The sequence below is a fragment of the Arvicanthis niloticus genome, chromosome 4 (assembly GCF_011762505.2).
Source record: "Arvicanthis niloticus isolate mArvNil1 chromosome 4, mArvNil1.pat.X, whole genome shotgun sequence".
NCBI classification, from domain to species: Eukaryota; Metazoa; Chordata; class Mammalia; order Rodentia; family Muridae; genus Arvicanthis; species Arvicanthis niloticus.
The window spans coordinates 91,915,759-91,940,156 of NC_047661.1; the positions used below are offsets into that span (position 1 = coordinate 91,915,759).

The following is a 24,398-nucleotide window of genomic DNA, read 5'->3' on the forward strand; positions in this document are numbered from 1 at the left end:
TTATCAGCATTTAAATCAGCAGAACTCTTAAATCTCATGTAGATGTGACCACTAGTAAGACATAACAAGAAGTCAGGAATGCTAGTGCATACCCTTGACTTTAGCATTGGGAAAAGGAGGACTGTGTGTGTTTAATAGATGTTTGGGACAGAGGATCCTATCTGAAAATATCAGAAAAAAAACAAAAAAGCAACAATGACAATCTTTTTACTTAACCTAAGTTTTAGTTAGGTAACAGCTGATAATACATTAGCCCATGATATTAAGACTCACCTAACTATATAATTTACTTTTTCTGATAAAAAAAAAAAAAACAAAAAAACAAACCAAAACCTTTTCTTTTTTTACACTGTAGAGTCTTATTTAACCTAGGCTATCTTCCAACTATTAGCCAAAAATGTACCTGAACTTCTGAGTCCCCTGCCTTCATTTACCAAGCACTGAAATTACAAGTTTGCCTTAGCATGCTCAGTTTTGAAGTATTGGGGACACAGAGCGCTGTGCATGTTCTCTACCAACTGAGTTACAACATTCTCAGTATATAACTGAATACTTTAAAGCTGACAAACACTAATATAAAATTTATATTAACATAAAAAAGTTGTTAGCATATAACATAACAAAAATGTTCTTACCAGAATTCTTTTCCTCATTATTTTGTTGAGTCTCCAAATCTTTGGTAAATGCTGCAGGCATGTTGGTCGATATATTGAATTCTATTTTTTTATTACCTACAGGTTGTGGTTGGTCAAATACATCCGAAGGTAACAGCACAGGATGAAAACTGGTATTAACACACAATCACAACGTAAGTTTTTACTTTAAAATAAAATTCTAGAACATTATTTCATATTGTCTTTAATTTAAAAGGCTACTGCTGATAAAACATTCACTGTAATATAGGCACGGCACATACTGACTAGACTTAGTAGGCCAATAAAGCCCAAAAGTTTAGTAATGGTACTATTAAATATCTAATTTACAGATGAGAAAAACAGTGGTTAAAGGATGTTCAAAGTTTAATAAAATCATTTTGTAATTGATTTTAGACTGCAGGTGTGCACTTGTTGAGTCAGTATAAAACAGTATTTTTATTTGTTTTACATTTATTTTGTATGTGTGGTAGAGTACATGTTTAGCTCAGAAGACGAACTGTGTTAGATAGGTCTTTCTTTCCACCATGTGATTATTTAGGATCAAAACCGAGACATCACCATTGGTTGCAGAAAACTTTACCCAGAAAACTATCTTACCAGCCCATTTCATTCAGGCTTAAACTTGCTATGTGCAACAGAGAATGACTTTGAACTTGTAATCATTCTGCATTCCTCTCCCAAGTGCTATGACTATAGGTAGATACCATATCATCTGACAGTGTTTTAACAGTTTATATTATACACTGTGACATCAGTGCTATAATATGCAACTTAGTAGTCATTAACTACATGTAATTAATGAATTTTTGTAAAGAAAAATGTCCAAGTGCTCAATAACATTTTCATACAGATTCTATGATGAAATAGTATTTTCAGTCTAGAGAATGAAATAATTATCATTATTGTCTTAACTTGCTCATTTTTACTGTATAATGTGGCTACAAGAAACCATGGTTTACATTCTTTCTGCTGCTCAGCACGACTAAGAGATTAAAAGCACAGGACTATAATGTCAAGACAAAAAAAGGTTAAGGTGTCAATAATTTATACATCAGATTCTTTCTATTAAAATATAATTCGTTATGTTTTAATGTAACAGAAAAGTTAAATGAAATTATAATTGCAATCTCTAGTAAGAAGTGGTAAATATACCTAGTCAGAGAAGAGATGTTAATAAGAAATGAAAACTGAGTATCATCAAATGCAGGTAAACAGAGAAATGTGAGAATTTACTCGTTTGGCAAATAGTAACCAAGACGTCAACAAAGTAAACTGGCAAAACACACTGAAGAATACTGATTACAGTAAGGCAAATTCAGCACACACAGACAACCCTCATTTCATAAGTATAAACAAAATTACCTATGTGAAGCCGATGAAGGTATATTCAACATGTCTTTTATTTTTCGTTTTTTTCTCACGTGACGTGGCTTTACTGTTTTGGGTCTTTGGGGCTGAAGATTTGCTAGTTCCATTAGTTTGTTCATTCTATGTTAAGTAACGGGAAAGTAAACAAGAGATGACATTCTAAAATATGGCTTATATCTCTAATACAAAATATATATTTAAAACTAATTACGAGAAAACTTTAAGGCCAAAAATAAACATTATCAGTTTGACTGAATTCACTTTCTAAATCAACCTGCACCATTTAAATCTTATTTTTAAAAGGTTCACTTAATTATGTTATCAATATTTAAAAAGATTTCAGTACGAATTATTAGCTAGCCAAATAAAATGACATACAACTGAACAAAACACAGAAATATATTGCATTATTTTTGGTTTTTATTTTAATTACTAAAGTATTTCTTTGAAAAGAACATTTATTCTTACATATTTTATATTTGAATCATACATATTTGTTCTGTACATACTTACTGCTGATAAATCATTATATGAACAAAGTGGCTATTTGAAAAAAAAATCCAAATAATAAAGATGCTCTAATTAGTAAGCAACTGGCATCACATGTACAACTTTCCTCTATTATGATTCTGAACAGTTAATGTTTATAATAAATCTTGTTTAGATATTTTGGTATCTTTCACAGAGGAGCAATTAAAAATAAATCTCTTAGGACTTCATTTGTGAATAAATATACAAACACACAAAAATAGAGGGCATGGCTAAAAACGTTAGGCCTTTTTCCAATAAACAGGTGAAAGAATAAATATAAACTTCACAGTATGAAGCTTCACAACAGCCAAGTTTCAGAAAAACTTGTAGCATACACTTGTAATCCAGCACTCGGAGCAGGGAAGGAAGATTTCAGACAGGGTCTGATTTATATAGCCAATTCAAATCAGCTAGGATTATCGAGTCGGACCACTTCTAGATGTCCCCAAACCAACACACTAACAACAATATTATTAAAAATACAATATTTAAATATTTAAATCATATACCTACATTAAAATTATTCACCCAAACTATGCTACCTTTGAAAACAAAAACAGGCAAATAAAAAAATTAATAAATTTATTTTTTATAAATACAACTAAATATATTTTTTGAAGATTTTGCTTTATACCAAGGTTATAAAAACATGCATCAGGAATTTTAAAACTCAAGATGAATTTTGGCCAGAATTTCATGCTATACTTCTAAATGAAAACCTACAAAAATAAAAATGAGTTTAGGATAGTATATCATTGCATTTCTAATTAAGATCACTACTTTTACTTTTTAATGTATTTCTAAATAAGGCTACAAGATTACTAAAATAAATACAACTTTCTAAGAGAATAATTAATAAAATGCAAAATTTTATACTATTCTTTAGTTTACAATACAGCAGAATGTTTCTATTCCAAGTAAGTTCTATCTTTTCCTACTTAGTAACCTGTGTCCCACCTGCATGTTGATTTTCCACAGAGAGATACTATGTACTGAATCACTACTTAGATGGGCATTAACAAAATTATTGCTGAATATATGTTTCCAAAAATTTGTTTTGGATTCTGACTCATACTAACCCTTCCTTTTTGTACATAGTTAATTCATTTGTACATAATTAATAGTCATGTCATTTCACCCATTTCCATGAGGTGGGGATTGATCCAAGGACCAAATAAAGCTAGCTAGCTGTCCTTGTACACACATACAGTTTTCTTGGAACACAGTCACACCTATTCAGGAACTATGAATGTGGCTGACTTCCAGCCATGAAAATAGAACTGAGTCACAGCTGTGAAATGCGATCCACACCACACCTGATTCACAAAGTAAAAACATTTATTCTTTGGATTTTCAAGGAATATGTTTGGCCAATTCTTGTACTAAGATAGGTTTAGATTACACGCCAGAAAATTGTTAAGAATTTATAATTACTTTATAGAATATTTAAACAAACATATAGAATTTCTAGGTAACCCAATGAAAGTTTTATTGGTAATTACTAACATAAATGATTGTGCAAAAAAAAAATCCTATAAAATTTCTCTAGAAATCATTCTGAACAGAATACAACTCAGGGCAACCAGGTGTTCAAGCTATGAATACAATTAATGTTTATTCTATGAAGCAACTTTCTATGAAATCATAGCAAATATTGGTTAGTGAATAAAACGCTACATCCAGACAAGTGTGAGTTTTGTTCCTGCTAGTTTCTCCTTATAGCATATGATAAAATGATAATACATACCTGTGATTTACATGAGAGATATCTAATTTAACAAATATTAATGATTTAACTTGTATTCAATACTACTACATCTCTGGCCTAATATTCTCATAGGCATAGTTTTCTTGTGCTTAGCATCACTAGTCTGCACTTAAAGATTATAACTGAAAACCATTTGAATGTATTAATTAGTAATAAAACCAAAGCGTGAAAAACATGAAGCATAAGTGGACCATTAAAAAATAATATATGCGGGGGCTGGAGAGATGGCAACAGTTAAGAGCACTGACTGCTCTTCCAGAGGTCCTGAGTTCAAGTCCCAGCAACCACATGGTGGCTCACAACCATCTGTAATGTGATCTGATGCCCTCTTCTGGTGTGTCTGAAGACAGAGACAGTGTACTCATATACATAAATAATACTTTTTAAAAAATAAATAATATATGTAACTAGTGTGAAAGTTAAAACAAGATGTTGGGATATAACTGCTATAATTCGGATATGAAATATTTCTCAGTGGTCTATTTTTGAAAACCTTGATTTCAAGGATGGTAGAACCTGGTGAGCACCTTGGGCTACTTAGAAGAGATCATGGTACCATGATTTCTTCATTTCTCTTTTGCTTTTAGAGTTGTAAAATGAGTAGTATGTGCTGTCTTCTGATTTGTCACAGACTGTCCACAAACCAAACAAAATGGGGACATAGCTGGTATCCTCCCAAATCGTAAATAAAAATACACTTTTTTAAATTATAAGTTAAATCCCAAGCACTTCAGTATTAACAATTGGCTACTTTATATCTCATTTGTTAACCTATGTGTCAGTGACTAAAATTTTCAGGATACTGTTTATACTCACATCTACAAAACACTTTATAAATAAAACAGGTCCTTGTAAAGAAACAATACAATTTAGAAAAAAACATTTTTCTTTTAAAGAAAAAAAACAGGTAATTTTGGAGCTACAAAAATTTTTATAAGCAAAATAACAAATATAGAACCATAACCAATGAGGTTCAAGTATACTCGGTAATACAAAAATTACCAATCTAAAAATTGTTTAATCCAAAAATTTTTCTGAAGATCCGTATTTTCTATATCCACTGAGCTTGAGATCATAGGGAGGTTTGAAATACATTTTAATACACTCTAAACTTTGAATAATTATATGTGAAATATAGGAAGAACAAACTTTTCCCACATCCTTATTCTTAGAACAAAAATGAGTATGTAGTATCACAAACCTCTGTCGGTCTTCCTCATCACTGCTTTCATATTCTGATTCTTTACTAGATAAATCCTCATCCTCATCTGGTAAGGGAGGCTCCTCAGGTGGTTGAGGGGATGTAGGTGGAAGAGGGGCATGCAACGGCATGTAGTCCTCATACTATTAAAAAAACAAAACAAACACTATGGAAAACAGTGACACTCACAGAATAGACAACCTATCTTGTATAAATTCTTGATTCTCATCAAGACAATCTCATTCCACATTAATATTTGATTCTCATTTCTCTCCTATAAACAGTGTACCTTCAGGGAACACATATGATGGCAGACTGCTAGACAATAACAGTGTTGTTTTCTATTTTCCCTGGCCATCTAGCTATACTTGTAAATATACCTTGCATTTCAACATGTAAATTAGCCCATGCAACAAGAGCCTAAAAAGCCTATATGTAATCCTCCCTTTTTATCTGATCTGTACATGGACAGGCACATAGTAAAGACAACTTGAATCTTAGAATGAAATATCCCTCCTTCCCTATTCTTTGAAATGGAATAGCTATGACAAGGTCTAACTTACTGTATTAACACTATCTAATGTGACTTTATTAAATTACTAAGCAACAAGTCCATGGTGGTGTTACAATAACAAATTAGGAAGCTAATAGTTCATATAATAGTAGCCAACACTTTCTTGTAACTTTATCCTTACCAAGTGAAGCTAGATGCATGTGAATTAAAACCACAGCAATGGAATATTTGGATAACTCAAATAAAATTATCTTACATTTATAGGATGATATATTTGCCACCAAAGGACATAAAACTAGAAGACATTTTGGCTTTATTAAGAAAGCATTTCCTTCATATCTCACTCTCTTCCACTTTTACTTCTCAGCTTTATTAGTAGTAAATACAAACTTGTTAGAAAACTTTGTAAAAGTTTTACAGAAAAAAAACAAAAACAAAAATAAACAAACAAAAACCCATAGTTTTCAGGGAACAAAACTATGGCTCCTAAAATTCTAAGAACGTCTTACCATAGGAGGTCGTGCAGTAATCGGTCCAAAAGGTGTGGGTAAATTCATTTTATTCATAAGATGAAGCACCTTAAAGTGTAAAATATTTAAGTCACATGAAATTAGTGTTATGATTAATATCAGCGATTTACTGATCAAAAACCAAAGTCCCTCTCTGACCTTAACAGTTCTTAAACCAGCCTTAATCCTACATTTCCACAAATACTGATTTTAATTCCTATTACTAAAGTGTAATGTCTTTGCAATGTAAAACCTACTGAAAATGTTGTCATATAATTGTCCCTCCTTCCTGTGAGTCTATGAAATTAAGAATAAAGAAAATACATACCACATATTTTTATACTTCAGAGAAGTAACATTCTGTTAAGTTTTCAAACATTTGCTAAAGGATCTATCCCTATCTTTTCTTTAAGGATTTCTGAAAGTCAATGCTACACTCAGTAACAGTTATATTAAATTACATTTCCCAGTGTATACCCTTATTAGTATCCACTTACACTGCATTTATGAAACCTTTAATTGACAGTAGTATTTAACAGTTCATTTTATTTAAAACATTACATAGAACATTGCCTGTCTGAAATTAGTTGTTCTAAATGTTATAAATATATTTGAATACCAGCACAGTATCTAAGGAACCAAATTATAAACTTCATACTAAAAGTGAAAGTTGATTCTGCATACCTGTACATAGAATTTAGGGACACTTGCCAGAGCATTTACTATATTTGCAAGGATTGTGCTTGAAGGAGGTGGATACATATATTTGAGACATGAATTTAGAGGAAATGTCAGCCTACAAAAACAAAATGAATTAAGGTGCATGCTTATTACATTTTAGTAACTTCATATCCATAATTAATTTTAGATAATTTTAGATAATTTAGATAATTCAATTTAAATAATTTATTATTTTAGATAAATAATAGTCATATATTTATCTTATTACTTAATATTCCTATTACCTTAAGGAATACAAAAACATTTCTTAGCAGAGTTCACTTACATCCCTGAACACTTTAACAGATATATCTTTCTTAAATTCAGTGAAAAGAAACCCTCATAACTCAAAATATTTATTTAACACATTACACATGACATATTAAAAACGCTGACTTTCAAAACTACCTAATTTATATTATGTATGTACAATATACACAGAGAGAGACAGAGAGACAGACACAGACACACACAGAGCAATAAAAGGCAGAATAAAAAATAACAAAAATACAAACCCATGATTTGGTGCAATTCCATTTTCTACTGTTAAAACGTCTGGCTCTTTCTTTTCTTTATCATTTTCCACAGTGTCATCCAACCTAGAACATTCAAAATCACTAATCATCTTATCTTTGAAAAAAGTGAGAAACTGTATATAGAAAATAAAAATCATTTCAAACATGACATTATGAAAACAATTTTACTAGAAAACCAGAAAGCTTTAAAGGACTTCTCACACAAGCACTGCTGAGGAGGAGTACAGTTAAACGACTTAGTCCTTACTTACACTTATGAACATGGGATGGTAATTCCAAATGATCATGAGAAACTAAGTACATGTTATATTACAGGGTTTGAGGGTACTTAACTCTTTTGTGCATCTCCTCACAAAATTCCACGCTTGCAGGGCCTTATCTCTCTTACCTTCATCTCTTAAATTTCTGATACTAGTAAGATTGGATCTAACATTAAAAGAGCTAACATGCTATAATTCAGCCAAGTTCCTGGATGATGAATGTAGTTGGCAGCTAGTGTAAAAAAAAACTCTGCAAAGGCTAAAGAATATAAAAGTTCATCTTGGAACTAAAGTACTGTTCTTCAATTTTTTTTCTTTTATTGGAATTTTTTTGTTTCTTTACAATATATCCTCATTATAATTTCCCCTCCCTCTACTTCCAATTCCCCCTTTTCTCCCCTCCCCTCTGGATCCTTCTGTCTCTCATACTTAAAGAACAGGCTTCTAAGAGACAACAACCAAGCAGGGCAAAATAAAATATAATAGATAAAGCAGAAACTTTCATATTTAAGTTGGAGACACTAACCCAAGAGAAGCAAGAGAGTCACAAGAAGAGACAGAGACCCATTTCTTCTCAGTCAGGAGTCCCATAAAAATACCAAGTTAATTGCTACAATATATACACAGAGAACCTGGTGCATACCCATGTAGACCTATGTCTATTACTTCAGTTTCTGTAAGCTTATATAGAAGGCCTTGTTCTCCTGGTATATATCTTCCCCTTGGCTCTTAAACTCTTTCTGCCTCCTCTTCCTTGAGATTTCCTGAGCTCTGAGGGGAGGGAACAAGGGATAGGAGGGAATGAGAGTAGAGGAATCAGGCTGTGGGGGAGATGGAATGGAGGGAGGGAGTTGGGGGAGATGGGAGGCACTTGAGAGGTAGGGTGAAAACCTAGTAGAATGGCAACTTTCTGGAATGTATGAATGTGATCCTAATGAAGTACCTAGTAAGGAGTGACATGGAATCTCAAGTTGCCATCTCTTATTGCCAGTCAAGGCTTTCAGCAGCAGGACTAGGTTACATTGAATTCAGTTCTTGGCCATGACAATCTCATGGCAATTCCCAAACATCCCAGGCTGTAGCTAAGACAAAGGATTACTCTTCACAAACTGACAGTGGGATCTCATTGCCAATGACAACACCCACAAAACTCACTGAACAAAGAGAAAAGTCAAGCTGATGCCTACATGGAGACTTTATCCCTACATTCTAGTGTCTTTAACAGGATACAAAAAGAGAAATGTGGAGACCAACCCAGTCACAAAACCTTTGACCTGCAATCTGTCCTGCCTGCAAAATATGCTACAGCAATGGTGGCACAGAACCTGTGAGAGTAGCTAATTAATGGCTGAATTGACTTAAGGCCCACTCCATGAGAGGGAAACCATGCCTGACAATGCTTGGGTAACCATGAACCAGAGACGAGATAACCCAGAGACCTAGGATAAAACCAAATATTACTAATCTAACAAAAAAATGACTCCTAATGATATTGTGCTATTCTCATACAACATATTCAGTCATCAGAAAGCTTCCTCCTACAGCAGATGTGAACAGGTACATACACCCAAAGCCAAACATTACAGAGTCTAAATGTGAACATACCAACAGAGAAGCTGTAATTTTTCTACTTGTCATTATCTCTACTAGTGTTATTACTATAGGTTGAAATCTGAAATGCTATGAAATCTGAAACTGAGGCAACATGATAGTACTAATTAGAGAATTCTTTTGGTAACACACTGTAATGCACACACTGAAAATATTATATAAATTACCTTCAGAAAAGGTGTACAATGCAAATATGAAACAAGTTTCATGTTTAGGCTTAGAATAATACTTCAAAGACAATGAATCATGTATTGGTGAATACTCCAAATGAAGTTCTGTTTATCCCATGCATTTTTGGACAGGGGATAATTAGCCTTCAGTTGCCCTTTTTCCACTACATGTAGAATGCTATCCACCCCACTTTTTTTTCACTTAATTTGTTAAGCTTTCAAACCTCAGCCCCCTGCACAACTAGAAGTAAAAATACTGCTTTACTTTTTAAATTTAGCAGAAAAACATTTTATTATGCTTTCAACATATTTTCTTTGTCAACATCACAATAACTATAAAAATCATTCGCACACACACATAATTATTTCAAAATGGTAGGAAACCCTGTACGTCTACATACCTTTTCTTTTTCTCTGTATTGGAGGTGGGACAAGGGGAATGAACTCGATCTTGCTCTTTTGCAAATTCAACAACTAAAGTATGACCTAGAAGTTTCAGCTGATGGAGTCTTGTCAATGCCTTTAAGTACAACAATATAAATATTAAAAAAAAAAAAAAAAAAAAAACTTGCTACTCAACTTAAAAGATGATAATTTATTCTTTTTTATTAAATTTCCTTAGTTATGACTTATCTCAGGCTATTTTACCATTATTACTAATCAAAGTACTCTAATAAAATAAAATAACTCCAATTCTCGTTAACTTTGCTTGTACCTGACAAAACAAAAATACTAAGTCTTCTGGTTACCAATAAATTCCAACCACAAAAATCTCAAGGTGACCATGACATCAGAAAATTATGTATCACAATCTTGGCCTAAATTGCACTAATCTTTAAGAGAAAATTGTGTATGTTTTCCTTAATATGTAGCCTCACACAGTTTCTTCTCCCATTCTCTTACTTGCTTTCTATGCAAGGAGACTAAATGTGAACTGTGAGCTACACATTAACATTTGAATCTGTATGTTCTACTTTGCATGTTATCACAAATTTAGATAAACTGTATATTTATCTAAATCCAGAAGTTTATACTTATTTACCTCAACCTTCCTAATGCTGAAACCCTTTAATACAGTTCCTCATGTCGTAATGACCCCAAATATAAAATCATCTTGTTGCTACTTCATAACCATAATTTTGCTACTTTACAAATTGTAATATAAATATCTGATATGCAGGATATTTGATATTAGATCCCCAAAGGGTTTGCAACCCATGAATTGAGAAGCACTGTTCTAGACATATATAGGAAAGTATCATGTTTTACAGCTTCATTCAAGTACAGGAACTTAATAATCATATAAAATCATTCAGTCAATTACAGTCCAAAACATGAATGCAGACAAGTTTAATACATCTTATCGAAATGGCTGGGATCTAAATTCAGATTTTTAGGTCTTTTCATGTTATATATATTTGCAATCATAATCAACTACCATGGAGCTAATATCTAAGTCTAAACATAGCATTCACTTGTGTCATACTTGACACACTTAGACCAAAGATCATTTATGTTTAATGTTTGTAATTTGACTGTGACCTGTTAACTGAGATGAGGTATAATATTTTTTAAAGTTATGGTATTCCTCTCTCATTAATATTTGTGTTATTTCTCCTTTTTTTTTTTTTTCTGTTTTAAGAAAAGTCTCTAAGCAGAGTATGGTGGAACATTTAGTCCCAAAACTCAGGAAGGCAGAGGTAGAGGCTGCAGCAATGCAGATCTCTGTGAGGTCAATGAAAAGCCTAGTCTACACAGTAAGCTCCAGACCAGTCAGGACAACATTATGAGACTCTTGTTTCAAAAATAAGTCCTGACTAACTCTGATTAGTAAGACTGCTCACTTCTCAGTATGTCTCATCACAAAATCTCCAACTTATTTTTTGCATCAAGATAACATGTTTTTCATTTTTGCAATTCCGTTTTCTTTTTTTTAAACAAGCTTTCTCTTCCTTTGGTCCACCATAGCCATTTACATACTAGGAACAACTCTGTTAACTTTCTCAGTTCTAGAAAATATCTTAAAATGTTTACTGTTTCTACAGAAGTACTCCAAGAATGCCTCAATGTTAACGAATAACATAGAAACTCATTACATGCCTGTGAAAGACCCTTATATTCTTTTGTCACGTAAGCTAATCAGTCCAAAGATCTGAACCAGGAATGGAAAGATAGCTCAGCTAGTAAAAGTGCCTGCTCCCAAGACTGAGACTATATTGTGGAAGGAGAAACCAACTCTTGTCCTCTGACCTCCACATGTGTGCAAGTGGCAAAAAAAGGTTTGTGAAAAAAAAAAATACTTAAGATCCTGAAGTACTTTTTGTTCTCACATCTTGTATTACTAAGACCTACAAACTTTACTTCTGTAGTACTGGGATTGGACGTAGGACCTTCTGCATTCTATGCAATACTCCACTAGATTATTTTGTAAAACAAGACTCAAACGTTTTCTTTCCAAATCATACATGTACTTTTCTCCTTTTGTTTCCTTAGTGTCCTTTTCAGATTCATAGTACCTCTGCCTCTAAAACAGCTTCCCATGTAGTCTATCTGTAATTTTTCTCTACATCAAATCCAATATATAAATATAAACTCTATCAGACATTTTAAATCAGTCTAAGCATATTTTTAACCTTCTCAATAGTATCAAGCTCTTTTAGGACATGTACTAAACCAAATTCAATACCTCTCTTCCACTTAAATATAGTCTTACTTTTTTTGTTCTATTTCTACTGCTGCCTTTAGCTCCTGCTTGACCTATCACATCTCATGGCCAATTCTACTGTTCCTTAAACCTGAATGAACAATTTCTTCCTGTTTTCTTCTCAAAATTCAAAGAATCACTTGAGGCCTAGTTCAAAAGGGATAGCTTTCACAAATGATTCCTTGGATGTATCTTTTTTAATACTTATAAAATTTTGAACCATAAGCACTAGGCATGTTTATCTAATATTCTTAAAAATTTCTTTTGAAATTATACTTGAAATAATCCTTGTCTTACTTAATAATCTATGGTTCTCAAGTCTCAGCACTGGACAAGCCAATTAAGACCTTTTGGGAAAACTCTTGGAACACAAATGATTTTGCTTTTAAACATGACAGTTTATTATTACTTCCAACTTTTGACCTAAAATTGGATAAGAAATGCAAAAGCTTTAATAATAAAGAAAAAGGCATACCTTTACTGCTGCTTTTTCATTAGGGAAAGTAGCAAATGCTGTATGTTTCTGAAATAAAATGAAGACACATTATTTCCAAGATAATTCAGGTGTCTAATAAAACATAGCATTTTTAAAACATGTAATACGTTAATAAAAGTATAGGAAAGGATGAAATTTTAGACTATTTAACTGATTACTAGTTTCAGTCTAGTGGCTCTGAATCTTCTAGGGTCAGACTTCTTGGACTTGAAAACTCTTCACCTTTGCCTTTGAACATAAATGAACAAGAACAAACACAATATATCTTATAATAGCAAAGAATTCAACAGACCAAAGCTTTACAAATCTCTACTCCTGGGGGGCTAGAGAGATGGGTCAGTGGTAAAAGTCAGCAGGGCTTTTCCCAAGGACCTCACTGGGATCTCAATATCCATGCCCAGAAACTGCATAACCACCTAGAAACTCTAGCTCTAGAAGATCCTTCCAGCTTCCAAAGACACCTACACTCCTGCACCCGCCAAAATAAATATACACAAATGTACATAATTAAAAGGAAAATAAAGCTTAAAGCATCTCCTCTTCCCAAGAAAGATCAATCTTAAAACATTTATACATATGAAATACCCTTTTTAATCACACTCAAAAATCTTAAATTTGCATTCAATACAGTACAAGAGAAAATTTAAAAGCATTTACTAACAGTGAAATCACCCCTCAAGTTGCAGTCTTTTTTTGCTTTATTCTTATAATTTGTTTCAGTAATAAGTCTAATTTCTCATTTAAATTCTATTTTCAAAACCATCATGAGTAGGTGAATGAATTATATTACTGGTAAGTTTGAGTTGTTTATTAGAAGTCTAAATTTGTCCAATCTGATCCAAGGTGATCTTAGTATATTTAGATTGAGTCAAAGAACATTTTTATTCGCATTTGTTAGAATATAGAATACTGTAAGTGCTCGAAATCGGTCTTTCTTCTTCTTAAGGCTTAACTTTGACTATACAATTAAAAGTCCCCTGGAACTCTAAACCCACTGGTGTCTGGCTCCATCACAGAGAACCATCCTGTATAAACTTATTAATAACAGTTATCTTTGTGACCACAAAAAGCAAACAGTCTCAAAGAGAAAGAAAAAAAAAAAAAAACCTGCGAATTCCACAAGGACTTTCAACTCTAAAAATACCGTTCGCTGAAAGATTACTTCGGAAAATGTTTATGACTTGTCAAAAATCTATTAAGTCTACGATCTACGACAATCAAAGTTTTGGCATTGTATATCCTGCTCTACAACCCAAGGTTTTCCAAAATTAAAAAAAAGAAGAAGAAGAAAAAAACCCACAAAGCCAAAAACGTGCATACGTCCGTAAGAATCTAAAGGAAGTAACATCTCCAAGTCTAGACTAGTTTTGAATTCGAGGAGCTGGGTGCGCAAACGGTCCCTCTGCGGCTCAGCCTCCAATCCACTCCGGGTAGTAGGCAAGCTGCGCACGCGCAGACGGCCGGCCTCGTCCCCGCTCTCACGGTCCCGGAGGCCCGCCCCGCACCCCGCTAGCTGCGCACGCTTACCAGGCGCCCTTTATCTGACAGGACGCGCACCGACTGCGCCCCGAAGTACTTTAGTAAGTCCTCCTTCTCCTCAGCCGTCAGCTCGGCCGGCAGGTGCCTGACGAGGAGGGTGCGGTCGCCCCGGGACGGAGAGAGGGAAGCGGAGCCTGGGCCTCCTCGCGACAGCTGCATCGGCGGCTCGGGCACCGCCATCTTCCACGCCGAACCAGCCTCACACGGATCGGATACCGTGCGGAAGCTTCCGGCCGAACTCCCGCAGTCACCGAGGCTGAGCTGAAGTTATTTTCCGCTACGCGCTAAGGATTCTGGTCGTAGGGAAATCCCGCGAGAGCTGATCTCGCGAGAATGGACTTCCGGACAGCCGTGCTTCAGTTCGCAGCCGGTTGCAGGGCAGATCGTCCAGGCGTTGTACTTTAAATCTAACGAGACGTTGTAATAAAAAAGGCTGAAAGAGACGCCCATGTTAGAAGGCGAGAAATCTAATCGAGGAACGTCAGTCATGTGAAACAAAGAGGCTATAGTCCCTGGGACCAAGTACCGAAGGAACCTGCTAAGGGCTGTTCTCTCTGGGATCTTATCCAGAGTTTCGGAAGTGAATCTGGCTGGTGAATGGAGAACTCTCTGGATTTGTTAAGTGAGTTCCTAGCATTTAGGAATGGTGAAACACAGAGGTATCCAGCCTAAGATTAAACAGTGTAGACAAGAGAACACGCCATTATCAATCGACATATACAGGCTGAAGGTTCTTGCCACGATTTGTTCGTCAAACAAAATTGGCGCCGGGCGGTGGTGGCGCACGCCTTTAATCCCAGCACTTGGGAGGCAGAGGCAGGCGGATTTCTGTGTTCGAGGCCAGCCTGGTCTACAGAGTGAGTTCCAGGGCTACACAGAGAAACCCTGTCTCAAAAAAACCAAAAAACAACAAAAAAAAATTGGCTACTTCCATGAATAAGTATCTAAAATGTGTAAGCATACATATACGTGTATGTAAGTTCTCACCACCTCACAAGTGAGGGTACTGACTTAGATTAAGTCTCACTGATCATCAATAGGAGAGATCTGATCCCTTGCACCTAATTGAGCATACACTTTTGTGATCGAGATTAGGCCATGGTGGTCCGAAATAATAATATCCCTTACAGATTAATCAAAATGCGTTATGTGCAATCGATAGAACTATGGTGTCTTCTCTCCTAAATTGCTTGATGGATATGAGCCAGTTAGTACAAAATATATCAAAGTTCTGCTTTGAGGAAGCATTGGATGGGGGGAAAAATTAGCAAAATACTGAGTTACTAGAGACAGGCCTTGTGAACTTGAGAGGTTTGTTAGGGACCTTGTCATATGAACAGAAACCCCTAGACTTAAGAGTGTGTTGAAGGAATAGTTAAATTTTGCGTTTGAAAATCTCTCTTTGATTTCACTCTGAAAAATAAAGCAGAAACCTGGCATGGTGGCAACTCCCCTTTCATGTCAGCTCTCAAGAGGCAGAGACAGATGGATCTCAGTGATTTTGAGGCCAGCATGGTTTACACTGAGTTCCAGGACAACCAGAACTGAGCTATGTAAAGACACAAAAGAAAGGAATAAAGAAAACAAATCGAGGAGCACTCAGAGGAAATCTGGTTCCTTTCCACAAGAAATTATTCCCAAGCATCAGACTATAAAATATTTAATATGCCCCTCACCAGTACAATATTGTATTTATGGGAGCAAATATCAATCATGTTCTTTATTTATTTATTTATTTATTTATTTGTTTGTTTGTTTTTTTCGAGACAGGGTTTCTCTGTGTAGCCCTGGTTGTCCTGGAACTCACTCTGTAGATTAGGCTGGCCTTGAACTCAGAAATCCGCCTGCCTCTGCCTCCCAAGTGCTGGGATTAAAGGCATGTACCACCACTGCCCAGGCATAAATTCTTAAGAAAGTACATCATTTTTATTGTGTCTTGGTCAATAAGTTTATTGTCCTTATTTTTAAAAATCTTAATAGAAAATTGCTTTAGATCTCAGCAGCCCATTTCTGAGCTCCGAGGAAGCTGGCTCTTCTTTTGAGCAACTCAATATTTCTTCTGCAACATTTTGACCCATGATGTACTTCTAATGTAATTTTGTGTTGAACTCCTTGCTTTCAACATAAAGCCCAGGGAATTGTTTGGTATCATGAGAGATAGACAAGCCTCCATTCACAGGTCCTTTCCGAGTACCAAAAATCTTATTGGCAGTTGCAGTTTGGGCAAGACCTTTATCCAAATAGCAAGTGCAGGCACCAGGCATTGATAGTCTTATCAATGCTTTCCACATTGTATTAATCTCTAGTCACCTCCATCCACCTGGTCTTCATAGATTTTGTCCATTCCAAATCTACTGGGAAGTCTGTGAGCCAGCAACAGGCCAGTATAGTAGGCTACAGCATAATTTGTCAAGCCAACTTTCACCTGTATTTTGACAGTTCATATACATATACTGTGCAGCCTATCATATCCCCTTTGTCAGGTACACACAATCTAGTAGTTACATGAACTACTGTCTTATATTTGAGAATCTTGTGCTTATTTTTGTCATTGATCATCAATCATTTCTGAGCATAGTAGTTATTTTTACCTTCTTGTAGCCTTCTAAATCTCACTTGGTATTTCTTAAAGTAGACTTTATTCTCGACAACTTTCGCAAACCCCATTCTGCAGAACAGAAATCCAAAACCACAGAACCATACAGATCTGGAGAGCTGGAAGCAGTGGCCAGAGGTGGGAGGTGGGGCAAGTCTTATATGCCCATTTTAATTTTTACCAAACTAAACTGTACATGTGTTTTTTAATCTAGAAGTTATTTTCAGCTTAATAAAAAAAGATGGGTTCTGTGTTTAGGTAGCTGAGAGTTTGCGTTGGTTGGGACTAATGGAACTACCTCAAATAGTACCCTTCAAAAATATACAGTTTTATAATCTATTTTCTTATCCTGTCACTTACCTTACATATTCATTTTGATTGCTGCTTTGATTTTTAAGCAATCTGCTAGGTCTGAGAAGATAGCTCAGTCCATAAAACACTTATCTTGAAAGTAGGTAGACCTGAGCTTGAACCCAGAGTCCACATTGTAAAAGTTGAGGATTGTTGTAATTATACTATAATTTTAAAACAAAAGGCTAAGTGTTGTGGTCTGCTCTGGTAATCTCAGTGCTGTAGAGATAAAGACCAAAAGACCTATGGAGCTTGTTGGCTAGTGTATTAGTCAGGGTTCTCTATATTAACTTAACTTAGAGAAGGAGAGAGGGAGAGGGAGAGGGAAAAGGAGAGGGAAGGAGGAAGGAGATTTACTAGACTGACTTACATACAGACTATGGTCCAGCTAATCTAACAATTGCTAGCTTTGAGTACAAAGTCTAAGAATCCAGTAGTTGTTCAGCCACAAGTCCATTGTCTTGGTTAGTCTTCAGTATACACTGGAATTCCAAAGAAATAGGCTCTAATACCAGTGAAGGGATGGGCTTGATAACGAGGTAAGAGCAGGCAGGCAAAGTGCAAAAGCCTCTTTCTTCCATGTGCTTATATAGGATTCCAGCAGAAGGTGTGTCTGGCCCAGACTAGAACTGGACTAAAGGTGTGTCTTTCTACCTCAAAAATCCAGATTAGAAGTAGATCCTTCCATTTCAAAATAATCAAAAATCCCTCACCAATGTGCCATTCACTTTTAGTTTTCCAGTAATTCCAGATGTAAGCAAATAGACAATAAAGAATAGCCATTACAAGTCTACCCCTTTTCAGCTTGGCACACAATCATTTCATGTCATAACTAATTTCCAAATAAAAACAGTAACCAGGTCATAACAATGCCTAATCACAATAAAACTATCCCATATACAATCTCAAATTCATTATATATTTAATTAGGTCGTAAGTATGTCAAACATAACTATTCCTCGTACAACTGCAGGCATTTTTTAAATTGCAAATAGGTGTCAATTGAGGGATAGTCTTTTAGTATCTCAAACTTAAATATGATAACCATTGATATTCTCTTAATGGATGCTATGTGATAAAGAAATTTAAAAAAGAAAACAAATATATGTACAAAGACATCAAGAAAACACAAGCACTAGTGTCAATTATAATCCATGTGTCCCTGCTTTTATTAATAACTACCTTCCTCTGCTACCCATTCTGTACTTCCCCCACTCTTGGCAACTACCTCAGCAGGTCTTGGCACATTTCGTGGAGTGACCCGTATCTTCATTCCTGAAGGGTCTGTGCCCTTTGTCAGCCTGCCTGAATTATGCAGTTGTAGTTTCCAATAGACATTCACAGAAAATGATAGCATCAAGAAACACCCTAAAGGATCTTCAGCCCTCCAGACATCAGCTTTCTTACCTCCATTGTGAAAGAGCAATCCAATTTGACCATGATACTCTGTATCAACCACCCCTGCTTACACTGTTGTTCTTTTCTTAGTCTGTTGGTTTAAGAGCATCAGAAGCTCAAAGTGTCCAGTAGGAGGTCTAAGCTTCCAGTTTAATGGAATGTTTGTTGTGGCTCCTGGGAGGAGTGTGTCCCACTCTGCAACCAAAGCTTCTAGCCCCGCAGAATGTAAAATTCTGGAAACAGGAAGAAAAAAATTCTAGTAGGTCACTAGGGGTGATAGGGAGTAGAACTATTTCCCTTCCACCCTTTTATTTTTGGATCTGTGGATCCTGGCTTCGGAAGAAACCATACAATATAATGGACACTGACATATGTGTGTGTGTGTGTGTGTGTGTGTGTGTGTGTGTGTGTGTCTGTGTCTGTGTGTGTGTGTCTGTGTGTGTCTGTGTGTGTCTGTGTGTGTGTGTGTGTGTGTGTGTGTGTGTGTGTGTGTGTGTGTATTTCCTCAGAATTAAAATATTCCTGCCTAGGGTAAGTGATGTTATGATTCAGGAAGTAAACAAAACTTAGAAATCTCAGCAAACTCTTGAATTTACAATATCCTTTTGGACCTTGTCAAGGTTATATAAGGAGAAACAGTTGCTAGTTAGAGGAGAATCTTGACCAGTGAGGCTGTGTGCAAGTCACAGAGTGTCCAGTCAGGCATGGCTCTGGGGGAGCTGAGAGTTCTACATCTTGATTTGAAGGAGAAGACTGTCAAAGCCCACCCCCACAGTGGCACACTTAGTCCAACAAGGCCACACCTCCTAACAGTACTATGCTCTATAGGCCAAGTATATGGGTTGTCTCACTCAAGATGATATTGCTAGTTCCATCCCTTTGCCTGCAAATTTCAGGATGTCCTTAGCTGAGTAGTATTACAATGTATAAATGAACCACATTTTCTGTATCCATTCTTCAGATTAGGATATCTGGGTTATTTCTAGTTTCTGCCTATTATGAATAATGCAGCTATGAACATAGTTGAGAAACTGTCCTTATTGAGTGTTAGAGCATCTTTTTGGTTATATGTCAATGAGTAGTATAGCTAAGTCTTGAGGAAGAACTATACCCAATCTTCTGAGAAACCTCCAAATTGATTTCCAGAGTGGTTGTTTTGATTTGCATTTCTCTGACTTTTCTTTTAGTTTTGTATCCAGCCACATAGCTGAAGATGTTTATCATCTATAAGAGTTCTCAGGTAGAATTTTGAGGGTCATTAAATATACAATTATATCATTTTCAAATAGTAATACTTTGATGTCTTCCTTTTCAAATTGTATCCCCATGATCTCCTTTAGATGTCTAGAACAAAGAAGTAATTTCAGGCAGAATCTAAATATTAGGCTACAACAAAGAAGCAATTTCAGGCAGGAATATAAATCTTAGACTAGAACAAAGAAGTATGCTTCAGGCATGAAAATGACTTTGGGCAAGGACAGGGAAGTAGTCTCAGATATTTAGGTCATCCTGACAAGCCCTTAGAAACCATGCACACAGGAGTGATCACAGGACTTTGTTTATTGCCTTGCTTGTTCTTTGACTAGTTGTGTTTATTGTCTTGCTTGTTCCTTGACTATTTGCATCTATTGTATTGCTAGTTCCTCAGCCTAGAACTGACCTTAATACTTGCATGTAATTAAAATGGTATAAAAGCAAAAAAGATGGAGGGGGGATGGGATAGGTGGTTTCAGGGGTGGGGGATGGGGAAAGGGGATAGCATCTGAAATGTAAATAAATAAAATATCCAATTAAAAAGAAAAAGAAATTAAAAGTTGTCTTAATTCTCTAACTATGTGAAGTACTATATTGAAGAGATAGGGAGAGAGCCTTATCTTGTCCCTGATTTTGGTGGAATTGCTTTAAGTTTCTCTCCATTTAATTTGATACTGGCTATCGGCTTGCTGCATGTTGCTCTTTTATTGTGTTTACCTATGTGTATTGCATCAATGATCTCTTTCATACTTTTAACATAAAGGGGTATTGATTTTTATCATAGGGTTTTTCAGCATATAATAAAATGATCATGTGCTTTTTCTTCTTTTAGGTTTTCATATGGTAGATTACAATAATACTTTGATGAATTTCATATTTTAAACCTGTGTCCCTGGGTGAAGCCTACATTATCATGGTGAATGATGTCTTTGATGTGTTCTTGAATTCAGTCTGTATTTTATTTAGTATTTTTTCATCAATGTTCATAAGGGAAATTGGTTTGAAATTTTCTTTCTCTGTTGTATCTTTGTATGGTTTTGATATCAGAGTGACTATGGCCTCATGGTATGAGTTTGGCAGTTTCTTCTGTTTCTGTTTTGTGGAGTAGTTTCAGGTAGCTCTTCTTTGAAATTCTAGTAGAATTCAGTGCTAAAACTATCTGTCCTTGGTGGTGTTTATTTGTTTGTTTGATTTTTGTTTTGTTTTTTGGAGGGGTGGGGGAGGATGGGAGGCTTTTAATGATTGCTTCTATTTGCTTAAGGCTTATAGAACTATTTAAATAGTTTGCTTGATCTTGATTTTACTTTGCTAAGTGGTAGCTATTTAGAAAACCACCCATTTTATTTAGATTTTCCAATTTTGTGGAGTACAGGCTTTTGAAGTAAGACTTAATGATTTTTTGAATTTCCTTAGAGTCCATTGTTATGTCTCCATTTTCATTTCTGATTTTAATTTGGATACTGTCTCTGACTTTTAGTTAGTTTAGCTAAGGGTTTGTCTATCTTGTTGATTTTCTCAGAGAATAAGCCTTTCCTTTTGTTGATTCTTTGTATTGTTCTATTTGTTTCTCATTTATTGATTTTAGCCCTGAGTCTAATGATCTTTGTTATGTGTTTGACTTTTTTTTAAGCTTTCAGGTGTACTTTAAAATTGTTAGTATGAGAATTCTCTAATTTCTTTATGGAGGTACATAGTACTGGTCTTCAAGAAGATGTACCCATATCCCCAGCCACACCCCACACACTTCATTAGGCCTTCCCATTCTCTGTGGCCTCAAGTCTCTCAAGGGTTAAGTGCATCTTCTTTTATTGAAGCCAGACCAAGTAGTCCTCTGCTGTATATGTGTCAGGGGCCTCAGACCAGCTAGTGCATGCCTGGTTGGTGGCTCAGTGGCTGAGAGATCTCAGGGGTCCAGGTTTATTGAGATGGCTGGCCTGCCTATGGAATTACCCTCCTCCTCAACTTCTTCCAGCCTTTCTTTAATTCAACCACAGGAGTCCCCAGCTTCTGTCCATTGGCTGGGTATAAGTGTTAGACAGTGTTAGATGTCAGTGCGCAGCTTAGAGCAGACCATTCCAGACCAAATGGTTCCAAAGGGCGGGGGGGTGGGGGGAGAGGGCTACTCAGGAGATAGGGCAAAGGTAGTGGGAAGAAGATGCAAGAAGAGAGTGAGGTCAGGGGGTTCTGCCTATTTTATATGGGCAGTGACGTAGCCTCTCCCAGGAAAAGGTGAGGTAGCCAGGTGGATTCTGGGTATGGCAGTTGCCTTGGCAATGATGTGGGGGTCACCTGGATGTGATGTCACTGGATTCAGAGCATGATACCAACATGATACCTCCCTTTTTCTTATTATAAAGAGAAGAAAAAAAAGGGGGAGGAGAAGCTGATGGTGAAAAGTAAGTTGGGTCACAGTGTCTCTTAAACTACTTCCTGCTGTGTAGGGGCATAAGTCCATTGTGGGGAGTAGCTGGCTTTCACCATCGGGGTCCACTCAGTAGATATGTGTATCAGGTTCCTCTGTGGACTGTGGACAGTGGCTGGTAATCCTGTAACAGGAACTGATTAATGGTTTGGTTAAAAATAATAACACCAGGAGGATGACTAAAAAGGGTGTTACAAAAGAGAGTATCTGCTTTTATATGGGTTTTTAAAAATCTCAGAACTGGAGATCTCACGTTCCCTAAAAACAGCATTATTCTTGGAGGAACCAGCGAAGACCATCTTCTTTAGCTGTTGGTCCCCTTCAGTTCTGAAGCACCACAGCTGGAATCCCGCGGGTCTTGTATGTAGAAAAGAGTGTCTTGCAGTGTTGGTAGAAGTGGTTGGTCCGTAATTCTAGCATATATATCTGACAAGACCAATATGGGCAGCCTCCATAATCATCTGGTCAGTTTCTACAATAATCTTCTATCTGGTCAAAGAGAAAGCAAGTGTAGAGAACATAATATTTAGATGGGACAACAGATATAGGGATGATAGCAGTTTGGATTGGTTCTTGGCATCCGGCTATGGAGCAGTTTCCTGACCCTGTTTGTAGAGACTATCTGTGGTGGTCTCTTGACCCTCGAGTCTCCAGATGTAAGGGCTGACCTGGATAGAAACAAGCAGCAGGGGGAGGACGAGAAACCGATGTCGAGTCCAGTGAGGTCGAGCTCAGCTGCCGGAGTGGAGTTTCATTTTCTGGGATTGAGGACAAGATGGGTGATTTCGAAGTTCTCTGGAGCTTAATAGAGCACAGTCCTGTTAGGGTTGATGTGTATGAAGAGTTGATTTTAGATGGAGGGATGAAAGGCTTGAGGTGAGACAAGTAGACCCAATGAAGGAGTCCCTCAAGTTTAGCAGCCGTAGGGGTCACAAAAATTACCTTAAAAGGACCCTGCCATTTGGGAGAGAAGGGTGAGGGCCGATGATCTGGAGGGGAGAGAAGGACTTGGTCTCCAGTGTTGACAGGCAATGGACAGGAGACAGTGTGTGGTCTAGGTAGATGGTGGTCAGCAAAGTTCCATAAAAGAGAACGGATGTGGCAAACTAATGGGGTGAGTAGATGGTCTGGGAGGGGAGAACATTTAGGTGAAAGACCAGGAGTTAGAACTGGACGTCCATACATGAGTTCAAAGGGTGAGATGAGGAGAGGGAGAGGCCACTTAGGGAGAGCTGGTAGCCTGAAAAGAGCCAGAGGTAAGAGTTTTATCCAGTTAAGATGAAGTTCCTGTGACAGCTTAAAAAGAGTGGTTTTTAAAGAGCGGTTAGTTCTTTCTACCTTACCTAAAGATTGAGGGTGGTAGGGAATGTGAAAATGCCAGGGGATGTCTAGGGCCTTAGATAGAATTTGAGAAACCTGGGAATTCAGGACCGTTGTCTGACTGGAGGAAGGCTGGGACCCAAAATTGGGGGAATCTCCTGGAGGAGGAGACCAGAGACAGTCTGAGCCCTTTTGTTAGTTGTGGGAAAAGCCTCTACCCAGCCTGAGAAAGTGTCCAGGAGGTACTTGGCATGTTTGACAGCGGGCATGTAGGTAAAGTCAAGTTGCCAGTCAGTTCCAGGAAAGAAACCTCTAGCCTGATGGGTAGGAAAAGGGGTGCTACGATACCTTGAGTTGGGATCTGACATCTGACAGATTTTGCAAGAAGCAGTGATAGATTTTAAGAAACTTAAGTCCTCAGGAGCAGGTTGTAGGTAGGTCTTAACAAAATAAGACAATGCTTGGCTGTTAGGA

The 24,398-nt window shown here is 36.4% G+C and overlaps 1 protein-coding gene, 1 long non-coding RNA gene and 1 pseudogene across 7 annotated transcripts in view; 1 reads left to right on the forward strand and 2 right to left on the reverse strand.

Annotated features, from left to right (window-relative positions):
• Positions 1 to 14,882, reverse strand: part of Rnpc3 (RNA binding region (RNP1, RRM) containing 3) — a 36,583-nt gene extending 21,701 nt beyond the window's left edge. For 3 of the 5 annotated variants that reach the window (XR_013110034.1, XR_013110035.1, XR_013110033.1), the window contains exons 1-9: positions 14,572 to 14,868; positions 13,024 to 13,071; positions 10,246 to 10,364; positions 7,783 to 7,866; positions 7,232 to 7,343; positions 6,548 to 6,616; positions 5,525 to 5,667; positions 2,019 to 2,144; positions 636 to 784 (exon numbers count right to left, since the gene is read on the reverse strand). Coding sequence is in view for 2 of the 5 variants with exons in the window: in XM_034499732.1 (XP_034355623.1) it covers positions 636 to 784; positions 2,019 to 2,144; positions 5,525 to 5,667; positions 6,548 to 6,616; positions 7,232 to 7,343; positions 7,783 to 7,866; positions 10,246 to 10,364; positions 13,024 to 13,071; positions 14,572 to 14,763 (1,042 nt within the window). In the remaining 3 variants the exon portion in view is untranslated. Of the gene's footprint in view, positions 1 to 635; positions 785 to 2,018; positions 2,145 to 5,524; positions 5,668 to 6,547; positions 6,617 to 7,231; positions 7,344 to 7,782; positions 7,867 to 10,245; positions 10,365 to 13,023; positions 13,072 to 14,571 lie in introns of all 5 variants that reach the window. The other 2 variants (XM_034499732.1, XM_034499731.1) reach the window with 1 other exon arrangement.
• Positions 14,872 to 24,398, forward strand: part of LOC143442109 (uncharacterized) — a 123,335-nt gene continuing 113,808 nt past the window's right edge. For both annotated transcript variants that reach the window (XR_013110036.1, XR_013110037.1), the window contains exon 1: positions 14,872 to 15,205. This is a non-coding gene — a long non-coding RNA (uncharacterized LOC143442109). The remainder of the gene's footprint in view (positions 15,206 to 24,398) is intronic.
• LOC117707413 (large ribosomal subunit protein uL18 pseudogene) lies at positions 16,557 to 17,250 on the reverse strand (annotated as a pseudogene).